At 38.6% G+C, this 22,078-nt stretch overlaps 1 protein-coding gene across 1 annotated transcript; it reads left to right on the top strand.

Moving 5' to 3' along the window:
- Positions 1-106: 106 nt before the first annotated feature.
- On the top strand, positions 107-21,732 carry LOC114465639 (UPF0577 protein KIAA1324-like). The gene is made up of 22 exons (XM_028450789.1): positions 107-363; positions 4,158-4,278; positions 9,431-9,620; positions 10,016-10,160; positions 10,303-10,392; positions 11,496-11,601; positions 11,674-11,823; positions 12,534-12,622; positions 12,693-12,873; positions 12,958-13,086; positions 14,014-14,104; positions 14,190-14,292; positions 15,039-15,176; positions 16,600-16,872; positions 18,098-18,271; positions 18,432-18,621; positions 18,816-18,912; positions 18,992-19,093; positions 19,311-19,437; positions 19,935-20,113; positions 20,274-20,436; positions 21,425-21,732. Exons 1-22 carry the CDS (start codon positions 244-246, stop codon positions 21,494-21,496), a joined length of 3,030 nt encoding a protein of 1,009 aa, XP_028306590.1. The 5' UTR covers positions 107-243; the 3' UTR covers positions 21,497-21,732.
- The last annotated feature ends 346 nt before the right edge of the window (positions 21,733-22,078 follow it).

Below are 22,078 nucleotides of genomic sequence, written 5' to 3'. Positions count from 1 at the left end.
GCTGGGTTTGATCAAATACCCGCCAGGTTTGATTTGGTTTTACATCCTCTGGGTGTTGAGAACTGACTAGTGGTTTTATTTTGAAAGAACAAAGGAAGCAGTATTGTCCCGCTCGGGTGCTTGACTCTGAGTGTTATTCGAGGAGGAGGATGTGAGGCTGACGGCCTGTTGGAAGCTGGAAGCTGGACTGGAGGCTCCGCTCCGGGCAGCGGACGGTCGCTCCGAAACTGACCCGAGCTGACGATGCCGGAGCCGGCGTGGAGCTGCTGGCTGCCCCGCTGCCTCTTCCTCTTCCTCATCATCCTCACCATCAGCGCGGTTCACTCGGTGCTGAGCGACGGAGACCTGCGGCCGTGCGGGAAGGTGCGCGTTCATCATCATCATCATCATCATCATCATCATCATCTACACCGATACTGATACTTATTGTTAGAGATTATAACAAAAGCTTTTGCACTTTTATTATAAGAAATGTCAGTTTGTCTTCATTTAAAAATAAAGGCCATGAATGTCAAAATAAATCTGCAGATTTCATCTCTAACAAAGTAATTGTTTTACAAACTCACAGTAATGCAGATTTATTTTTCAAGGCTCAGCAGTTTTAGATCCGATCCGATCCATCTTAGCTGCTGTCGGACGTTGATCGGAATAGAAAGCAAATAATAAACGCAGCTTTATTCTTAAAAGTTTGGGACCATTTAAAACTTCTACTTCTACACACCTGAGGTAGAACTAACATCTTTATATTATTATTATTTATATAAATATTGTATTTTTTCAGATTAATTTAGGAAAACTGTAATGAAAGCTTCTGACCACTGGGGGGGGCAATGCCCCTCGTCCCCGCAAACTCCGCGCATGGTGATCGGACAGGAACATCTAGATTAGCGATGTAGCTGCTGAGCAGGGTTAGGGTCAATTACCATTTTTCAATTACAATTCCGTCTTCAGTTACCCATGTTCAATTACAACTCAATTATTATCACGGTTGCTGGCATTTTTTCCAATTACAATTAGAATAGCAATTAGTATTTTTCTCCTTTAAGTCAATTACAATTATGTTCAAATTCAATTAACCACAATTACAGAGCCTTTAATAAATAACATATCCTCTTGTTAGCTTTCTGTTAGCATCTCTAATGCTAACGGGTCAGTTTGACCCATGTCTTAATCAGCTGTAAAATACACAAATAAAATATGATTTATCATTTAATGTGTTTCTTATTTCTTGGTTACCATGTTAGCCTTCCTAATCAATGAAAATATTGGTATTCATATTGTCGGTGTGGACGTATATTATACATATTTTAATAATTATTAACTACGTATGTGAAAGAAATAGAACTATAACATGGTTCAAAAATGTTGCGTTTCATTAAATTGTAAATGACAGTTTTTATAGAATTTCCATGCCAATTACAAATTACAAAGTCAATTACAATTCAATTATGATTACAACAGCCACATTTTTTTTTTTCAATTATGATTACAATGATAATTACAACATAATGATTACTATTCTAATTGACCTGGTGCTGAGTGTTGAACAAACATTTCCAGGTGGAAGCGTTGATTGTTTACATGTTGTTTATGGAGCTGATCCGTTTCCTGACTCAGCAGAAAGGCCTCATCACGCCTCTTACTTTCTCCCATCAGTTTCCATGACGACCAGCGTGAGTCACCAGGGCGACCAGCGAAGCATCAGCCCATGTCCCTTTTTATTTTATCAGACAACATGCAGCGCATCGTGTTTGTTTTGTGGTTTGTTACGTGATTAGAATATGATGTCGCTATGGCAACGCTACGTGACCTGATGTCCCTCTCCTAATGGACCGTGAGTGGTTGCCGTAGCGATCGAGGTCAGTCACTGAAAGACTCCCAACAAACGGCCTGTGCAGAATGATCAATGAAACAGTCGCTCATCAAAATGTTTTTAACCCTTCAGGTTCTAAAGTTTTATTATTGTTTATTATTATTCCTGATAAACATTCATATTATCGACGTCTTTCAGGTTTTAAGTCTTTTCAGGTGGTTTTTATTTTTATTTCTTTTCTGTGTTTATTGTTGTTTAGTGTGGGCTTTTTTTCTTTGTCGTTTTGTGTCTTTTTCTAATTATTTAATTTTTTTCTTCTTTTTTATTGTTATTTTGTTGTTTCTTGTGCTGCTTTTGGAGAAATTTTGTGCATTTTTGTATTTTTTTTTTTTACATGTTTGTTGTGATGTGGTTTTGGGAATAATTACTACTATTTCTATTGTTGTTTTGTGTCTTTTTGAAATCATTTTGTGTATTTTGGAGTCATTTTTATTTTTTGTTATTCTTTAGTTTTTAGTAATTTTTTCCTTTTTATTGTCATTGGTTTTTATGTTTTTTTTGGAGTAATTGTTACTATGTCTATTGTTGTTTTGTGTCTTTTTGTGTATTTTGTTAAAGTTTTGGGAGTAGTTTTTATTATTTTTTGGAATTATTTCATTTTTCTTTGTCATTTTTTTGTCAGTTTCTTGTGCTGTTTTGTGTGTTTTTGGAGTCATTTTGTGTATTTTTTTGCTTCACGTTTTTTTTTCATCATAGTTATTTTTTTAATTTTTGCTGCCATTTTGTGTTTCTGAGGTTTATTCCATGAAGCAGGTTATGTTCAAAGTCTGACTATGTTCAGGCTCAAATGAGGGAAACTCTGAGTATCTCATTCCTAAACGTGAGGTATGTTCTTCTCTGAGTATGTTACCATGGCAACATTGTCCATGAACTAAACCTGGTCACTGGCAGGTTTTATCAAAGAAACCCTGGGTTTCTACCTGGCTCCGCCCACCTGAACACCGTTTCTTAACACTTTAATAAACCTTAACACTTTTCTCTGAAACACATTAGTAACATCACACACCACAGACGTGTTCACATCATTACTAATGTTGTGTTGTTTAAGTCTTTTTTTTTTTTTTTTTTTGTGCTAAAGGTAGTTTTCTTTCTAACATTGTAGATGTAGATCATTTAGTGAAAGTCACTGAGAGGTTGATCTACATTAAAACATCTACTGACGTCTGTAGTAAAGTTCACTGAATAAAAACCTGTAGATAATATAAAGGAGGAGATGATCATTTAAATTAATACACTTTTAAGGCTCAATTGTTGTTTTATATTGTTATATAGTTAAGTCTGTAGATTATACATCCTTGAAGATATGATGACCCAGTGAAGTGTGACGCTGCTCTTGAAAACGTTGGGTCGTGGGTTCGCTTCAGTGTTTTTTTATGACATTTTGTAGGACGTTGAGATGACTATGGTGACAATATTACATTAAAAATGATGATGATCGATATCAAGCGGCATTTACTGTCTTTATATCCAGTGTAACAGGAGGACTCTCTATGCAGACATCCTATGCAGCTGACACGCCTCCTCAGACACATTTTATTCATATTATTCACCGCTCGTCACGTCACTGAAGCAATAAAGTGATGAAGCGACCAAAAAGTGTGACTAATTACGGGTGATTTAAGCCACTATAATCACTGAAGACTGAACACACCTTTAGAACAGGAGCATATTCATCAAACAACGGCGTATTTCACCCATTACGGTGAATAAATGACTATCTTCCGTTTGGTTGTCATGGCAGTTTGAGTATTCTTTGATCCATTGATGATGGCTTTTTATCGCGCGTGCACGTAACCCAAGGTTTACATACTCAGGGTTGATTGACCCACTTCATACCAGCTGTAATGGAATCAGATACCCAGAGTTTCTCATCGCTGGGTTTGTTGACCCAGAGTTTATGGATAGACTCAGTTTGTTAACCCGCCTTTATGGAATACACCTCTGGAGGTATTGTTTGTTTTTGTTGTCGTTTTGAATTCCTTTTGTGTGTAATTGCTGTAAATGATGTTCTTTTGTGTGTTGTTTTGTGTATTTCTGTTGTCCATTTGTTTGTTTTTTCAGGCGATGGATTAGGAAACTTGATCCGTTAACGCTGTAGTTCACAGTTCCTCTGAATGAACACGTTTATTATTTAATGTAAACGTTTATGCTGCTGTGAAATGTGTAATTGTTGTATAGAATATTGATGGTGCTGTGTGTGTGTGTGTGTGTGTGTGTGTGTGTGTGTGTGTGTGTGTGTGTGTGTGTGTGTGTGTGTGTGTGTGTGTGTGTGTGTGCTCTGCAGGGCGACTATTACTACCAGTACACAGAGTGTGACAGTACTGGGGCTCGATGGAGGGTGGCCATCCCTTTCAGAGTAGAAACCTGCTCCGGACTCCCTGCCCCCAGCAGAGGAACCGACTGCTGTGAGTTGAACTGTTGATAATAATAATAATAATAATAATAATAATAATAATAATAATAATAATAATAATAATAATAACCCAGTGGATCTCAAACGTTTTTGGGGTATTTCACACTGAGCTTTTAAGCCCCATCTGCGTCCATCACCCTCCAAATAATCCTGTCTGCAATCTGTGACAAAACGCTTAAAAACAACAAAAAAGGAAATTTAGTGCATGTATGAAATAAACTAACCAGGAACAAACATATTTTATGAATAAAGTATAACTCAAAAACTAAATTAAACTAATTACCTGAAAACCAAATTTAAAAGTGTTAGTTAATGACTAATAATTAATTAGTCAAAAACTGGAAATAATTTTTAGCAATCTGTGGCAAAAAAACTTAAGAAAACCAAAACGGAATTACATTTTTTAATTCCTTTTTGTTACATTTTTTAAGATTTGTTTTGGTTTTAAAATAATCAACAGACATTGTAAAACTACAAAAAATGAAATTACCAGACAACAATCAAACGCATCACATCATAGCCGACCAATCAGATTAAACGTAATGCATCACATCATAGCCAACCAATCAGATTAACCGTAATGCATCACATCATAGCCGACCAATCAGATTAAACGTAATGCATCACATCATAGCCAACCAATCAGATTAACTATAATGCATCACATCATAGCCGACCAATCAGATTAACCATAATGCATCACATCATAGCCGACCAATCAGATTAAACATAATGCATCACATCATAGCCAACCAATCAGATTAACTATAATGCATCACATCATAGCCGACCAATCAGATTAAACGTAATGCATCACATCATAGCCAACCAATCAGATTAACTATAATGCATCACATCATAGCCGACCAATCAGATTAACCATAATGCATCACATCATAGCCGACCAATCAGATTAAACGTAATGCATCACATCATAGCCAACCAATCAGATTAACTATAATGCATCACATCATAGCCGACCAATCAGATTAACCATAATGCATCACATCATAGCCAACCAATCAGATTAATCGTAATGCATCACATCATAGCCGACCAATCAGATTAACCGTAATGCATCACATCATAGCCAACCAATCAGATTAACCGTAATGCATCACATCATAGCCGACCAATCAGATTAAACGTAATGCATCACATCATAGCCGACCAATCAGATTAACCGTAACAGAACACACCAAAACAGCATTGAATTCCAGTTATTTTCTCAGTGTTAGAGTTTATAAATGTATCCATACTTAGAGCCTAAGAACGTTTTTATGTTTTACTTAATTAATTGGTGTTATTTCATTTAAGAAATGATTGTATATTTTGACAAACTTTTTATTTTATTCAGATGCCTTTGCGGAAAATAAATTATGTTCCAAGTGTGCAAGATTGTGTTTCTTTCTTTTTAGGTTTCTACATGAGATGTTTACTGTATGCATTTGACCCGTACCAAGATTTATTACCAACAATAAACATGGCGGGTGAAAGTAGCTAGTAACTTCTACTTTGAGTAATATTTAATTGAGCTACTTTTTACGCGTAATTGAGTATTTTATGTATGACTTGTACATGAGTTCAATTTCTATCATGTAACTTCTACTTGAGTAGACATATCTGTACTCTTTACACACTCTGGTTACTACCAATGATGCAGTTAAGAAACGTATTAGTCGCAGTTTTGTAAAAGTCGCACTCTCGATTGTTGTAATTTATCAACCAGATCAGTCCCAAAGTGCTTCACATTGAGACAGGGCGGAGCTTAGAGTATCATCGTTATCACATAAGCTGTTTCATTTCATACCAGGAACGTTTGCTTCAGTCAGTGTGTTGACATGTTAGCATTTTGACATGTTAGCATTTTGACATGTTAGCATTTTGACATGTTAGTATTTTGACATGTTAGCGTTATGACATGTTAGCGTTTTGACATGTTAGCATTTTGACATGTTAGTATTTTGACATGTTAGCGTTATGACATGTTAGCGTTTTGACGTTAGCATTTTGACATGTTAGCATTTTGACATGTTAGTATTTTGACATGTTTACGTTTTGACATGTTAGCATTTTGACATGTTAGTATTTTGACATGTTAGCGTTATGAGATGTTAGCATTTTGACATGTTAGCATTTTGACATTTTAGCATTTTGACATGTTAGTATTTTGACATGTTTACGTTTTGACATGTTAGCATTTTGACATGTTAGCATTTTGACATGTTAGCATTTTGACATGTTAGCATTTTGACATGTTAGCATTTTGACATGTTAGTATTTTGACATGTTAGCGTTATGACATGTTAGCGTTTTGACATGTTAGCGTTTTGACATGTTAGCGTTTTGACATGTTAGCATTTTGACATGTTAGTATTTTGACATGTTTACATTTTGACATGTTAACATTTTGAGATGTTAGCGTTTTGACATGTTAGCATTTTGAGATGTTAGCGTTTTGACATGTTAGTATTTTGACATGTTAGCATTTTGACATGTTAGTATTTTGACATGTTAGTATTTTGACATGTTAGCATTTTGACATGTTAGCATTTTGACATGTTAGCGTTTTGACATGTTAGCATTTTGACATGTTAGTGTTTTGACATGTTAGGGTTTTGACATGTTAGCATGTTGACATGTTAGCGTTTTGACATGTTAGCATTTTGACATGTTAGTATTTTGACATGTTAGCATTTTGACATGTTAGCATTTTGACATGTTAGCATTTTGACATGTTAGCATTTTGACATGTTAGTGTTTTGACATGTTAGCATTTTGACATGTTAGCATTTTGACATGTTAGTATTTTGACATGTTAGCATTTTGACATGTTAGCGTTTTGACATGTTAGTATTTTGACATGTTAGCATTTTGACATGTTAGCATTTTGACATGTTAGCGTTTTGACATGTTAGTATTTTGACATGTTAGCGTTTTGACATGTTAGCATTTTGACATGTTAGCATTTTGACATGTTAGCGTTTTGACATGTTAGTATTTAGACATGTTAGCATTTTGACATGTTAGCGTTTTGACATGTTAGCGTTTTGACATGTTAGTATTTTGACATGTTAGCATTTTGACATGTTAGCGTTTTGACATGTTAGTGTTTTGACATGTTAGCATTTTGACATGTTAGCATTTTGACATGTTAGTATTTTGACATGTTAGCATTTTGACATGTTAGCGTTTTGACATGTTAGTATTTTGACATGTTAGCATTTTGACATGTTAGCGTTTTGACATGTTAGCGTTTTGACATGTTAGTATTTTGACATGTTAGCATTTTGACATGTTAGCATTTTGACATGTTAGCGTTTTGACATGTTAGCATTTTGACATGTTAGCGTTTTGACATGTTAGTATTTAGACATGTTAGCATTTTGACATGTTAGCATTTTGACATGTTAGCGTTTTGACATGTTAGTATTTTGACATGTTAGCATTTTGACATGTTAGCGTTTTGACATGTTAGCGTTTTGACATGTTAGTATTTTGACATGTTAGCATTTTGACATGTTAGCGTTTTGACATGTTAGTGTTTTGACATGTTAGCATTTTGACATGTTAGCATTTTGACATGTTAGTATTTTGACATGTTAGCATTTTGACATGTTAGCGTTTTGACATGTTAGTATTTTGACATGTTAGCATTTTGACATGTTAGCGTTTTGACATGTTAGCGTTTTGACATGTTAGTATTTTGACATGTTAGCATTTTGACATGTTAGCATTTTGACATGTTAGCGTTTTGACATGTTAGCATTTTGACATGTTAGCATTTTGACATGTTAGCGTTTTGACATGTTAGTATTTAGACATGTTAGCATTTTGACATGTTAGCATTTTGACATGTTAGCGTTTTGACATGTTAGTATTTTGACATGTTAGCATTTTGACATGTTAGCGTTTTGACATGTTAGCGTTTTGACATGTTAGCGTTTTGACATGTTAGCATTTTGACATGTTAGTATTTTGACATGTTTACGTTTTGACATGTTAACATTTTGAGATGTTAGCGTTTTGACATGTTAGCATTTTGACATGTTAGCGTTTTGACATGTTAGTATTTTGACATGTTAGCATTTTGACATGTTAGTATTTTGACATGTTAGTATTTTGACATGTTAGCATTTTGACATGTTAGCATTTTGACATGTTAGCGTTTTGACATGTTAGCGTTTTGACATGTTAGTGTTTTGACATGTTAGGGTTTTGACATGTTAGCATGTTGACATGTTAGCGTTTTGACATGTTAGCATTTTGACATGTTAGCATTTTGACATGTTAGTATTTTGACATGTTAGCATTTTGACATGTTAGCATTTTGACATGTTAGCATTTTGACATGTTAGCGTTTTGACATGTTAGCGTTTTGACATGTTAGCATTTTGACATGTTAGCATTTTGACATGTTAGTATTTTGACATGTTAGCATTTTGACATGTTAGCGTTTTGACATGTTAGTATTTTGACATGTTAGCATTTTGACATGTTAGCATTTTGACATGTTAGCGTTTTGACATGTTAGTATTTTGACATGTTAGCATTTTGACATGTTAGCATTTTGACATGTTAGCGTTTTGACATGTTAGCATTTTGACATGTTAGCATTTTGACATGTTAGCGTTTTGACATGTTAGTATTTAGACATGTTAGCATTTTGACATGTTAGCATTTTGACATGTTAGCGTTTTGACATGTTAGTATTTTGACATGTTAGCATTTTGACATGTTAGCGTTTTGACATGTTAGTGTTTTGACATGTTAGCATTTTGACATGTTAGCATTTTGACATGTTAGTATTTTGACATGTTAGCATTTTGACATGTTAGCGTTTTGACATGTTAGTATTTTGACATGTTAGCATTTTGACATGTTAGCATTTTGACATGTTAGCGTTTTGACATGTTAGTATTTTGACATGTTAGCATTTTGACATGTTAGCATTTTGACATGTTAGCGTTTTGACATGTTAGCATTTTGACATGTTAGCATTTTGACATGTTAGCGTTTTGACATGTTAGTATTTAGACATGTTAGCATTTTGACATGTTAGCATTTTGACATGTTAGCGTTTTGACATGTTAGTATTTTGACATGTTAGCATTTTGACATGTTAGCGTCTGCTCTGCCTTTAGCCTTTTCCTGTCCCGCTGGGCAGTTCTTGGAGATGTCCACCCAGGAGTGCACGCCGTGCGCCACAGGCTTCTATTCGCTGGGCAGCGGTCTGCGTTTCGACCAATGGGATGCGATTCCCGCGGGGTTCACCAGCTTGTCCAGTTTCCACGACATGCGTCAGAATGAAGAGGACGTGCAGGCCTGTAACAGGTAACTATGAGAACATGAGGGAACTAAACCAAGATGGAAAGATCTCGACTTAAAGGAAAAAACTGATGAACCATTTTAAATAGGAAGTATTTCTTCTTCATTGATATAGGCAGTATTGTCATTTTTTAAATCGCCAAATTGAAAACTTCATTTATTTTGAATCTCGATAAATTGCCCAGCCCTACTATCTAATCTGATTTTATCACGAATTTACAACATTAAATGATGCGTCAAAGCAAATTTTAGTATTCAACATTATCAGTATTAATACACACATTGTGGTTGGTGGGAATCTCTATATATTTAATTCTATTTTTTCTTCTCAAACTCCGCCTCTGACTAAAAGTCAAACTTTACTTCCTGATAAGACATCACATTGTTTATTGTGGTTTCAGTTCCTCGTGGACACCACAGGGCGTTTATCTGGAGTCGAACCGCGACGAGTGCACGGTGTCGCTGGTTTACGTCGTTCATCTGGAGACACAGGGATCCGTGTCCTTCACCTACCAGTATCCTAGCAACATCTTCTTTGAGTTCTATGTAAGACAATTCAATTTACACACGTTTTAGATTCAAACCACAGGGTGAACTTTGATCTCTCAGTGAAACACTAAATCATTTACAACAATAAGTGGTATTAATGGCTCATATTTACACTATAAACATTTTTTAATGTGTTCAGGTGCAGAACGAGCAGTGTCAGGAAATGGCTCAGACTGAGGATCAGAAGTGGATTAAAGGCACAAAGAACGGAGAGTGGGGGACACACACGGTCAGTGGCTTTAAATGGGGTCTGTATTGGACTCAGGATCAATCAATAAATACCAATCTTAGCTAATTTTACCTTATCATTGATTATCTTAGCTTATTTATCTTAACTTGTTGTTTTACCAGAGTTTTTTTTATTCATTTCTAAACTGTCATCACTCAAAAACTAATGGATGGATGTTAATTAAATTTGATGAAAGTGATTAGATTACATTTTGGGGATGATCCGGATCAATATCCCAGTTTTAAATAAATTTAAAAAAAAACCTTAAATTGTCTTGTCTTAACTTTTCTTACTTGATCTTAAATTATTTTATATTATCTAAACACATCCTTATCAAAATGTATCCTTCTTTATTTTAAATGAACTTATCCTTTCTTCATCTTACTTTAATGTTAATTTACCTTATCCTACCTTAAAATTGTCTTATGTTGTTTTTTTTTACTTTACCTTAAACGATCTAAGCTTATCTTTATCTAAACTCGTGTTTCTTTGTTTTAAATGAACTTATCCTTTCCTTATCATATCTTAACTTACCTTAAATTTTCTTAAATTATTTAAACTTATCTTGTCTTTATCTAAGCTTGTCTTTCTTTATGATCTTAAATTAACTTATCCTTTGTTTATCTTTATTTTAACTCATCTTTCTTTATCTTAACTTATCTTATTCTTACTTTAAGTTAAGTTACCTTAAGTTGTCTTATCTTAACTTAGCTTATTTTATCTTTATCTTATCTTGTCCTTATTTTAAGTTACTTAAAGTTGTCTTATCTTAACTTATCTTACTTTATCTTAATGTATTTTTTAACCTTACTTTATTTTAAATTAACTGATATTACCTTATCTTTATTTCTACTCATCTTTCCTTATCTTATTTCTAGTCTCACTTTATCTTACTTTACGTCATCTTATTTTCGTTATCTTGATCTTTTTTTAATTCAAATGATCTCATCTTATCTTATGTTTTCTTAAGTTATCTTATCTTACCTTCTCTTGCTTAATCCTACTTGACTTCATTTAACTTAACGTATCTCATCCTGAATTATTCTAGTTTCTTTAGTCTTTTCTTATCTAATCTCATCTTTCTTTACATTCTATTTGTTAAGGTGAGCCTGAAGTCCGGCACAAACATCCTGTACTGGAGAACCACTGCCATACTGGTTGGAGGAAAGATGGTGAAACCTGTGCTGATCAAGAACATCCAAATTGAAGGTGACGTCCCTGAGCTCTGTGTTATGGACGCTACAGGAAACCAACACTCTGACGTGTTTGTGTCTTTTCCAGGTGTGGCCTATACCTCGGAGTGTTTTCTATGCAGGCCCGGCTGGTTCAGCCCGAGCCCAGGCTCCTCCTCCTGCCAGCCATGCCCCAGTAATACGTACTCTGTGAAGGGCTCGTCCTCGTGTGAAACGTGCCCCGAGCATCACTACTCACGTAAGTGAACAAATGCAACGTTGACGTTAGACAGAAATGAGCTAGAGCTTCAAACACGCTAAAATAAAGCTACAGCAGAGCGAGTTAGGAGGTGTGCTAGCTTTTAGGGCCTGTACTACGAAGCTGGATTTCATCTTCTCGCGCAACAAAAATACACAAAGGTAACACTAAAACACTAAAAATGACTTGAAAAATATACAAAATGAACACAAAAACACTCAAAATCACTCATAACACACAAAACGACAAGAAAAATACACAATATGACTAAAAAAACAAAATGACAGTAAAATACACAAAACAACAGGAAAAATACACAATATGACTCCAGAAAACAAAGAAATACACAAAGGCAACCGAAATACAAAAAAGTAATGCTAAAACACAAAAACTGACTAGAAATGTACAGAGAAATATACAAAATGAGAACAGAAACACTCAAAATGATTCATGACATACAAAATGACAAGAAAAATACACAATGACAAAAAACACACAAAACAACAGTAAAAGTACACAATAGTACAAAGAAATGCATAAAAGGCAACAAAAACTCACAAGAGTAACACTAACACACTGTTATAATGATGAAATTACAAATTTTACCACCTTAAATCTGTGGAGAGATAAATCCCAGATTTACTGATCCAGCTTCATAGTACAGGCCTCAAAGTTTAGTTTAAACCCTCATCAGTGTCTCTGTCGCTCAGATGAAGGATGGGCCGAGTGCAAAGAGCGACCGCCGTGTTCTGAGAGAGATTACTTCCAGATCCACACAGCCTGTGACAGCGAGGGCAAGGTCACACACACGCGCACATGCACGCACACATGGTGAAGAGCTTCACCAACACTCTTGATGTCTGCCTCAGACTCAGGTGCTGTATCGGTGGGTGGAGCCAAAGATCTGCGTGGAGAATGTGACCGGAACAGTGAGCCTTCCTGCCACAGGGTGGAGGGAGCCGTGCCCCCCCTGTAACCCTGGTTACTACAACAGCAACGACTCCACCTGCCTGCCCTGCCCCCCTGGGACACACTCTGATGGCACCTCTGGTACGAGAGCTGCCACTGGAAATGTGTGTGTGTGTAGATGAGATGTAAACGTGTTATATGCATGTGTGTGTGTGCGTGTTTCAGCGTGTGCTAAGTGTCCTGCAGGGACAGAGCCTGTGCAAGGTTATGAATACAAGTGGTGGAACGTGCTGCCGTCCAACATGAAGACGTCCTGTTTTAACGTGGGAAACTCAAAGTGTGACGACATGAATGGTGAGACCCTCAAATAACAAGTTACAATTTACTAATCTATTAACAATAATATCCTGATGACTAACTAGTTATTAGTTATTATTATTACTCATGCTAACCTTGACTCACTGATTATTAAGCAACTAATTCCACCAATGGATTAGTTTAGGCATGTTTTAACTATAACTAACTAACTAGCTAAATGTCTAAGTAACTAAATAACTGAGTATGTAACTGTCTAACTAACTGGCTAAGTAAATAACTTGCTAGAAAATTAACTAACGATCTGAAGTAACTAATAAACTGTCTAACTGACAACGAAAAGACCTAACCAACTAATTAACTGACTAACTAATCATCCATTTTCAGACCTACTTGTTCCTGTTATTCAAGGTCGCGGGGGTCTGCCGGTGCCAATCTCCGGCTCTCATTGGGCGCTGGGCCGGGGTACACCCTAGACAGAGCGCCAGTCCATCGCAGCGCAACACAACCTAGTGGTTAAGGATGCTGGGCTTGTAATCAGAGGGTTCACGGTTCAAGCCTCACCTGGGCCATCACTGTGGGATGTTGAGCAAGTCCCTTAACCCCGAACTGCTCCCCAGGCGCCGCAAAATGGCTGCCAACTGTTCCCCAGGGATGCGTTAAATTGCAGAGGACAAATTTCAATATATATGTGTAACAACATATATACATGACGCATTTAATTTTTAATTAAAACAAAAAAATCAAAACAAAAATACCTGTTTCTCTCGACAGATTCCTACTAGCTAACTATAGACTGGTTAACCGTTTAACTTCCATCCAACCAATCATTAGGCCACTGATATGGATTAGCTAGCTGACTACTGGTTACCTGAAGCCCAGTGTTTACCTTCAGTAGAGGACTGGTTAATGATGGTTGTAATCCAGTGTCTAACTAGTTTACCTGGTGTCTCTGTTACTGGTCAGGGTGGGAGGTGGCGGGCGACCACGTAGGCAGTGGAGCCGGTTCTTCTGATAACGACTACCTCATCCTCAGTCTGCACGTTCCCGGGTTCAGGTGAGACGCACGTGTTTCTATTGGTCGTGTTCGGTGAGGCTTGTTTTGGAGAGTTCTACGTTGGACTGGTTTTGCTTCCGTGCAGAGTCCCAGCGTCTCTCTCAGGGATGACGGGGGGCGAGTTTGGACGGATCACATTTGTGTTTGAGACCATCTGCTCTGCGGACTGTGAGCTCTACTTCATGATGGTGCGAGCTCAGTCTCCTTCCTTCAGTGTGTCTGTGTGTGTGTGTGTGTGTTTTTATGCTTGTTGATGCCCGCATTGATGCCTGTGTTGATATCTGTGTTCATATCTATGTTGATGCCTGTGTTGATACATGTGTTAATGCTCGTGTTGATGCCCGCAATGATATCTGTGATGATGCCCGTGTTGATATCTGTGTTGATGCCTGTGTTGATGCATGTGTTGATGCCTGTGTTGATATCTGTGATGATGCCTGTGTTGATGCCTGTGTTGATGCCCGTGTTGATATCTGTGATGATGCCCGTGTTGATATCTGTGATGATGCCCGTGTTGATGCCTGTGTTGATGCCCGTGTTGATATCTGTGATGATGCCCGTGTTGATATCTGTGATGATGCCCGTGTTGATGCCTGTGTTGATGCCCGTGTTGATATCTGTGATGATGCCCGTGTTGATATCTGTGATGATGCCTGTGTTGATGCCTTTGTTGATATCTGTGTTGATGCCTGTGTTGATGCATGTGTTGATGCCCGTGTTGATATCTGTGATGATGCCCGTGTTGATATCTGTGATGATGCCTGTGTTGATGCATGTGTTGATGCCCGTGTTGATATCTGTGATGATGCCCGTGTTGATGCCCGTGTTGATGCCTGTGTTGATGCCCGTGTTGATATCTGTGATGATGCCCGTGTTGATGCCTGTGTTGATGCCTGTGTTGATGCCTTTGTTGATACCTTTGTTGGCTCCTCAGGACATGAACAGGAAGAGCACCACGGTGGTGGAGTCCTGGGCAGGAAGCAAAATGAAGCAGTCATACTCTCACAGCATGAGCAGGAATGCCTCCGTTACCTACACGTGGGCCTTCCAGAGGACCAACCACGCTTTAGATGTGAGCCAATGATCGTTTTGGTCCAACTATCCCTTCATCCTGTAACACCCTGAGTCATCTGAAACATGTCATCTCCAAATAAGCTCCTTGAGGTCTGAACTGTTTCACGGTTGAGTCTCTAATGATTTGGCCATAATTATTTAAGGCCAGTAGTAGGCTGTCCAAATACAAATTTTACACTTCAGATACAATAACAATATGGCAGCCTTGTCTGTTGCCTGTTACCGATATTGATCCGATATCAAACATACTTTCATGTCATGTGGAACTTTAGAAAAGCCTCGATCAGCTGGTTACTCAAACTGAGAACATAAGGAAAGTGGAAAGTAATTAAATAAAACATGTACAGTAGGTGGCGATATGCACCTATTCAAGTTGGTTGCAACACGCCAATAACAAGAGAAGAAAGAAGAAGACCCTAAAAAGTGACCTCAATAAATCCAATAAAAACTGTTGGATAGAAGTGCTGGAGCAGAGTCAGGAATGGACTGCTTATATCTGAGATTTTAGATGCCAGCTGATATAATTCGTAATTTTTGCTGATTTGGAACCAATATTTGATATTAATATTGGATCGGGGAACCCTTAGCCAGCAGAAATTATTTCTCCAGTTGTGATGGGTATCGATGTGTTGCTAAAACAAAGCACACCTCACTCTGAGTTCCACATTAAACTTCAACAAACCTGTGATGTGTCTCCTGGATTTGGGCTGAAATGGACTTACACCTCAGAGGATAGACTTAACCGCATACCAGAACCTGCTCTACTGGCTACTGCCAATTGGGATTTAATTTCAATTCCAACAAGAGTTTAGTTTTTAGATAAATTATCTGACAACTACTGTACATCAACAATAACAGCAGTCAGAGCGCAAACCACCGCCAAGCTCCAAATCTCACTTTTCCTGATATTGTCGGTTATCTGGATCAATGATCCTGATCTGGCACCACAATCAATCACACTTTAAAGGCTTGGAAGAAATACATATCCCCATTAATAACCATACTGTAGCTCCCAATATATGGACACATCCATGTTTTAGAAATGCGCAATCCAGATCCGATTCAGATAAAACTTGGTGAGGTAATTGAGGAACCAACCCATTTGGGGCCCCTAACCCAAATCCATTGGAAGTGCTAACGACCTCAGTCCTGAGCCAAGCTCAAGGCCCATTTCCTTCCTTATCTGAACACTTGGTCCAATCACAAACATTATACCGTTACTTTACTTAATGGTTCATGCTTCTTCATTGATGCAGGGTTAGAGGGTTGGCCTTGTAGTTGAAGAAGGTACTTTGATGATGATGATGCAGGTAATTAATTATCTATAGCTGTTGATGAAAGGGATGTTGATAAACAGGCAAAAAAAGACATTTTTTGCTTCTTTTCACGGAGGATTAATGGTACTGTATTCATCTTTCTAGGTCCGTCGCTACGTCAGCGACACCGTAAAGCTCTACTCCGTCAGCGTCACCAACGTCTTGGACGGCGTGGCATCGGCATGCCGCGCCTGTGCTCTAGTTCCGCACAACTCCCAACAAGCCAGCACGTCCTGCGTGCCCTGCCCGGCTGGGTTTTACATCGACCGAGACACCAACCGGTGCCAGGAGTGCCCGCCTAACACACACTTGGCCGGACGACACACGTACGGCCAGGACGCCTGCGTCGCCTGTGGACCACAAAGCATCAGCAACAAGGTGGAGAGGCATGGGTTTGCTCAATTCTGTGTCAGATTTCCCCTAATCAGAATTCATCACAGGCTTTTGCGTGGTAGATGTGCACCGAACGCACACGCTGAACTCACGCAAGATTTTATGCAAATCCCTCCGCTTGCCACTTTTCAGATGGGAAATTTCTTGGTAGCCAAGCATACAAGCCAATACATAAAGCTAATCAAGATAGCCTGCTGTTCACTTTTTTTTTAATGTTGTTAAAAATGTAATAATTGTTTAGAATATTAAATGTAGGGCCTCTGATTTTTGGTGATCTCAGAAAACAGATGGAAAATACAAAATTAAAACAGAATTAATAACATTGTTGTTATTTTTATATGTAGGGCAAAATGTTGTGCAAGATTTGACATCTGTCAGTTTTTGCTACGACATTCCGCTCATTTTACGGCAAAACATATGGTGGAAATGTGTGATACTGTCCCAAAATATGTGGGTGAGGGTTTAGTCCGTGTCATAGAGACATTTTCAATTTTGGAAGGTAAAGTTTGTCATTATGTCGGATTTTGTGCGGACATGGACATTTCTGCCTCTCTGACCACCCGTTTTACGGTAAATCCATCCATCCATCCATCCATCCATTTTCTTACCCGCTTATTCCCGTTTAACAGGGTCGCGGAGGTCTGCCGGTGCCAATCTCCGGCTCTCATAGGGCGCTTGGCGGGGGTACACCCTGGACAGGGCGCCAGTCCATCACAGGGCAACAGAGACACAGACAACCATTCACTCTCTCATTCACTCCTATGGGCAATTTAGAGACTCCAATCAACCTTACAGTCATGTTTTTGGATTGTGGGAAGAAGCCGGAGTACCCGGAGGAAACCCACGCAGCACGGGGAGAACATGCAAACTCCGCACAGAAAGGACCCAAGTGTCCACCCCAGGGCTTGAACCCAGGACCTTCTTGCTGTGAGGCAGACGTGCTAACCACTAAGCCACCGTGCGCCCCTTACGGTAAACAATTGCGTGTAAATGCGTGAAATTTTCCCAAAACAAGTACGTGAGACGATATTGAGCGTCAGATTGACATTTCAGAAATTGCTTGATTTTGTGGCTCAGGTGGTTGAGGGGTCGTCCCAAGGCTATACCGGTTTACATTTGGAAATGTCCTTGGGCAAAACACTGAACTCAAATGTCAAATGTGACAAAAACCAGTACAAGTTTAAAGTCGGCGCGTTGACTTTTCCCATAGGAACACTCCCGCTGCTACAGCGACTGCTCCTTCATCCACACGGAAGGGAACCGCACGCTGACCTTCGACCTCGGCCCTCTGAGCGATGTGACCTCACTTATCGTCGGCCCCAGTTTCACCACAAAGGGGACGAAGTACCTGCGGATGTTCAACATCAGCCTGTGTGGACACGAGGTGATTCTCATTGGTGACTTTTTCTTTTTGCCAAGCTAGCTCAGCACATGCTAACGGAAATGTCATTGTTCGGTTACGCTTCTGACGGATCGTGAATTGTACAGCGTCTGGATGGTTAAGCTGACCTTTGACCCATGTTGTGTTCATGTTGTTTGTTTAGGGAAGGAGTGCGGCGGTCTGCACCGATAACGTCACCGACGTCTCAGGCAAAAACGAGCAGAGCGACTCGGTACCGTTCGTCAACTCGGTGGAAAGCTTCATCTGTCAGTCGACCATCATCCCTTCAGATGGGCGGGGCTTCAGGGTGGCCATTTCCTCCCAGTCCATTGGCATCGCTGACACTTTTATTGGTACGACAATGTAAAAAAAAAAATCAACATAATGGGTTACTGTTGTTTTCGCAGATATTTTTATCATCTACCTTCAAAGCAGTTAGCCTTACTTGTAGATTTTTGATCAAAGAAAAGAGTTTCTTGAAACCACTTTGTCAGAAAGAGTCAGATGGTGAGCCCACGCCTTGACAAGTGTTTTGTCTGTGGTTTAGGAGCAACGGTGGATTCTGTCCTCAATGGAATCAACGCCAAACCAGATCTGTTCCCAGAGAGCTCAGAGGAGGTTCCCGACATCAACTTCTTCTACAGGTACTTCCTCTGGGTGAAGAGGATGGGGGTGTAGTTTGGTTGGAGTCTTGACGTTGTGAGTTGTGGTCCTTTTTTTTAGGTCGTCACAACCAACGGCGTCATGTGATCAGGGCCGCAGCTCCGTCATCACTGTTCGCTGTAATCCTGAGAAGTCTGGGCGGGGCGAGGTGTCGGTGCCCAGGTCCAGTTTCCTGCTCTTTCCCACTTTTTGCTGTTATTTTGTGTATTTATCTGTCATTTTGTGTGTTTACTTTGGGGGCCGCATATAGTTAGACCAAGGGCTGTTGGTTCTGTGGATTCACAGCTGCAGATACACCAGCTCCCTCTCAGATGTACGTCCTTAGAACGATGGCTGGTCCACGTGACGACTTGTAACAGTAAAAATGTGATGTGTACAGCTCGTGCCATGAAGGAACTTGCGATGGATGCACGTTTCACTTCCTGTGGGAGAGCTCCAGTGCGTGTCCACGCTGCATGCACCATGACTACCACCAGATAGAGGGTGCCTGCAAGGCTGGGGTTCAGGTGAGCAAGTGACATGCAATCATTGTGTCATGACTTCTTTTTTCCTCTTTTCCTTTGTTCTTTTTTCTTCTTTCTTTTTCTCCTTTTTTCTTTCTTTTGGAGTCATAATTTATTCTTTTTTTCTCTCTCTCTTTCATTCTTTTCTTCTTTCTTTTTGGTCATGACATTCTTTTTTTCTCTCTCTTTTTTTCTGATTTTTCTTTTTTACATTTTTTTTCTTCTTTCTTCTTTTTCCTTTTTTCCTTTCTTTTGGAGTCATGAGCGCCGGGTGAATTTTTCTCTCTCTTTTTCAGCTCTTTTTTTCTGTTTTTTTTCCCTTTTTGTTCTTCTGTTTTCCTTTCTTTTGTTTCTTTTTCTCTTCTTTTTTCTTTTCTTCTTTTTTTTCCTCTTTTCTTTATTTTTTATCCTTTTTTTCGGAGTCATGATTTCTGCAGCCACCGTTGGGACAATGTGACTCATCAACTCAACACGACCCGACATGTTTCCTCTCTCTGTAGGAAACGCTCTTCATGTGGAACGAGCCCAAGCTGTGCACCAGGGGCGTGTCCCTGCCTTCGCCGAGCTCTGCCCCCTGCGAGGTCATCGCTCTGTGGGTCAAAGTCAGTGTCGGAGGCGGGGCTTTCATGGCCGTGCTGCTCATCTCGCTCACCTGTTACTTCTGGAAGAAGAACAAAAGGTGAGTTTTCATTTATTCAGCCATTTTTTTTTCAAATTAAGACGTTAAATTGAGAAATTCTAAATGTAACATTTGAAACGTCAATTTTGTGTTTTTCCAAATATTTTTTATAAATAAAACTCAGTGTGGTAATAAAGCCATTCTGACTTAATTCCTTCAGGCTGGAGTATAAATACTCTCGTCTGGTGATGTCGGCCAATAAGGAGTGTGAGCTTCCGGCTGCCGACAGCTGCGCTCTGAACGAAGGGGAGGAGCCAGATGACGATGTGGTTTACACCCAGAAACCATCGCTGCTCAGGAAATTGCGCGCCATCGCCAACAAGGTGAGCTCTGCTTTGGTGTAACCAACTACTCTCACTGTTTAGACACCAACAAAGAAAGTCTTCATGTTTCCTATTATAGAATAGAATAGAATAGAATAGAATAGTCTTTTATTGTCACGGTACTTGGGGGTACAGTGAAATTTGAGAGATGCTCGCATAGAGCTACAGTACTACTGCCCCCTATTGTCCTGGAGTGTAAGGCTGAAGATTAGCAGCAATAAAACATAACGACATAATGTACATTTTACTCGTCATTTTGAGTGTTTTCAGAGTAATTTTGCACATTTCTTTTCACATTTTGCGTGTGTTTGTTGTTGTTTTTTTTTCAGTTTTGGAGTCATTTTTTGTATTTTTGTTCTGATATTTTATAATTTTCTGTATTTTGTGTATTTTTGTAGTTGTATTGTGTGTTTTGCTAGTCATCTTGTGTTTTTGGTGTAATTTTTGTGATTTATGTTGTTTAGTTTTGTGTATTTTTGTTGTCATAGTGTGTGTTTAGGAAGTAGTAATGTGTATTTTTGTTCTCATTATGTGTATTTTTGTTGTCATAGTGTGTGTTTAATTTTGTATATATTTGCTGTTGTTTTGTCACATTTCTTACACATTTTGTGTGCGTTTTTTGAGTTGTGTGTATTTTTACTGTTGTTCTGGGTTTTTTTCTGTCATTTTGTGTATTTTTGTTCTCATATTTTATATTCTGTCATTTTTTTGTGTTCTGCAAGTAATTTTGTGCATTTCTGTTGTCATATTGTGTTTTTTTTAGAGTAATTCTATGTATTTTTTTGTCATTTCATGTATTTTTGCTGTTTATTTCAATTATTTTTTTGTCATTTGTGTGTTGTTTGGCATCATTTGGTGTGTTTACCTTGGAGGTGGTCAAACCAAGTTAGTCTGAGGGCCACGTGTGGCCCATGTCTACATTAAAATCACTGCTATGATATGACCTCAGCCTGTAATGTTTATAATATGTGTGTAATGTGTGTTTCAGCACGAGCACGGAGAGAGCAGTGAGTCTGTGCAGCTGAACTCGTCTCAGGCCGAGCGTTGGGTTCTGGGATGAAGCCCAGTGTGTGTGTGTGTCAGTGATTAAAGGACCACTGCAGACCCCGCTGTATGCACAGAGCGGACCCTGAAACTCCACACACCACAGGAAGAAACGTGCTTTAAATAGTTTTTCTCTTTTTTTTGTACATTTTGTATTTTTATTTATTTTTATGTTCCGTTCAGTGTTGTGTATTTACTATTTATAAAAGTGTTTTGTTGATGAGCTTTTAATAAATTTTTGTTTGGCTTTGGGATGAATGTGTGGCTGAAGTGAAATACTAACTTTGAATTGCTTTGTGATTATGGGTGCAACTTCCTGTTTAAGGAGTAGATAAAAACATATATACAGTAACATAATGTATGTTAAATATGTGAGAGAAGAACAACATAGCTTAACTTTCTTAGACTTTCTGTTACGACCGTATACCAAACTTCACAAGCTTAGGAACTCTGAACACCAGGAACATTACGGGAACAAGAAAGATACCTTATAACAGGAGGTCTACGCTGCCATGGCAACCAGGGTGGCTTTAACTTTATCAACCATTCGTTTTAGTCCAGCTAACCACTGAGCTTGGTTCACACTATCAACATTCAG

Source organism: Gouania willdenowi, chromosome 6 (assembly GCF_900634775.1).
Source record: "Gouania willdenowi chromosome 6, fGouWil2.1, whole genome shotgun sequence".
In the NCBI taxonomy this organism is placed as follows: Eukaryota; Metazoa; Chordata; class Actinopteri; order Blenniiformes; family Gobiesocidae; genus Gouania; species Gouania willdenowi.
Note: the sequence above shows the minus strand (reverse complement) of the source record. Positions and strands in the feature narration are given on the sequence as shown.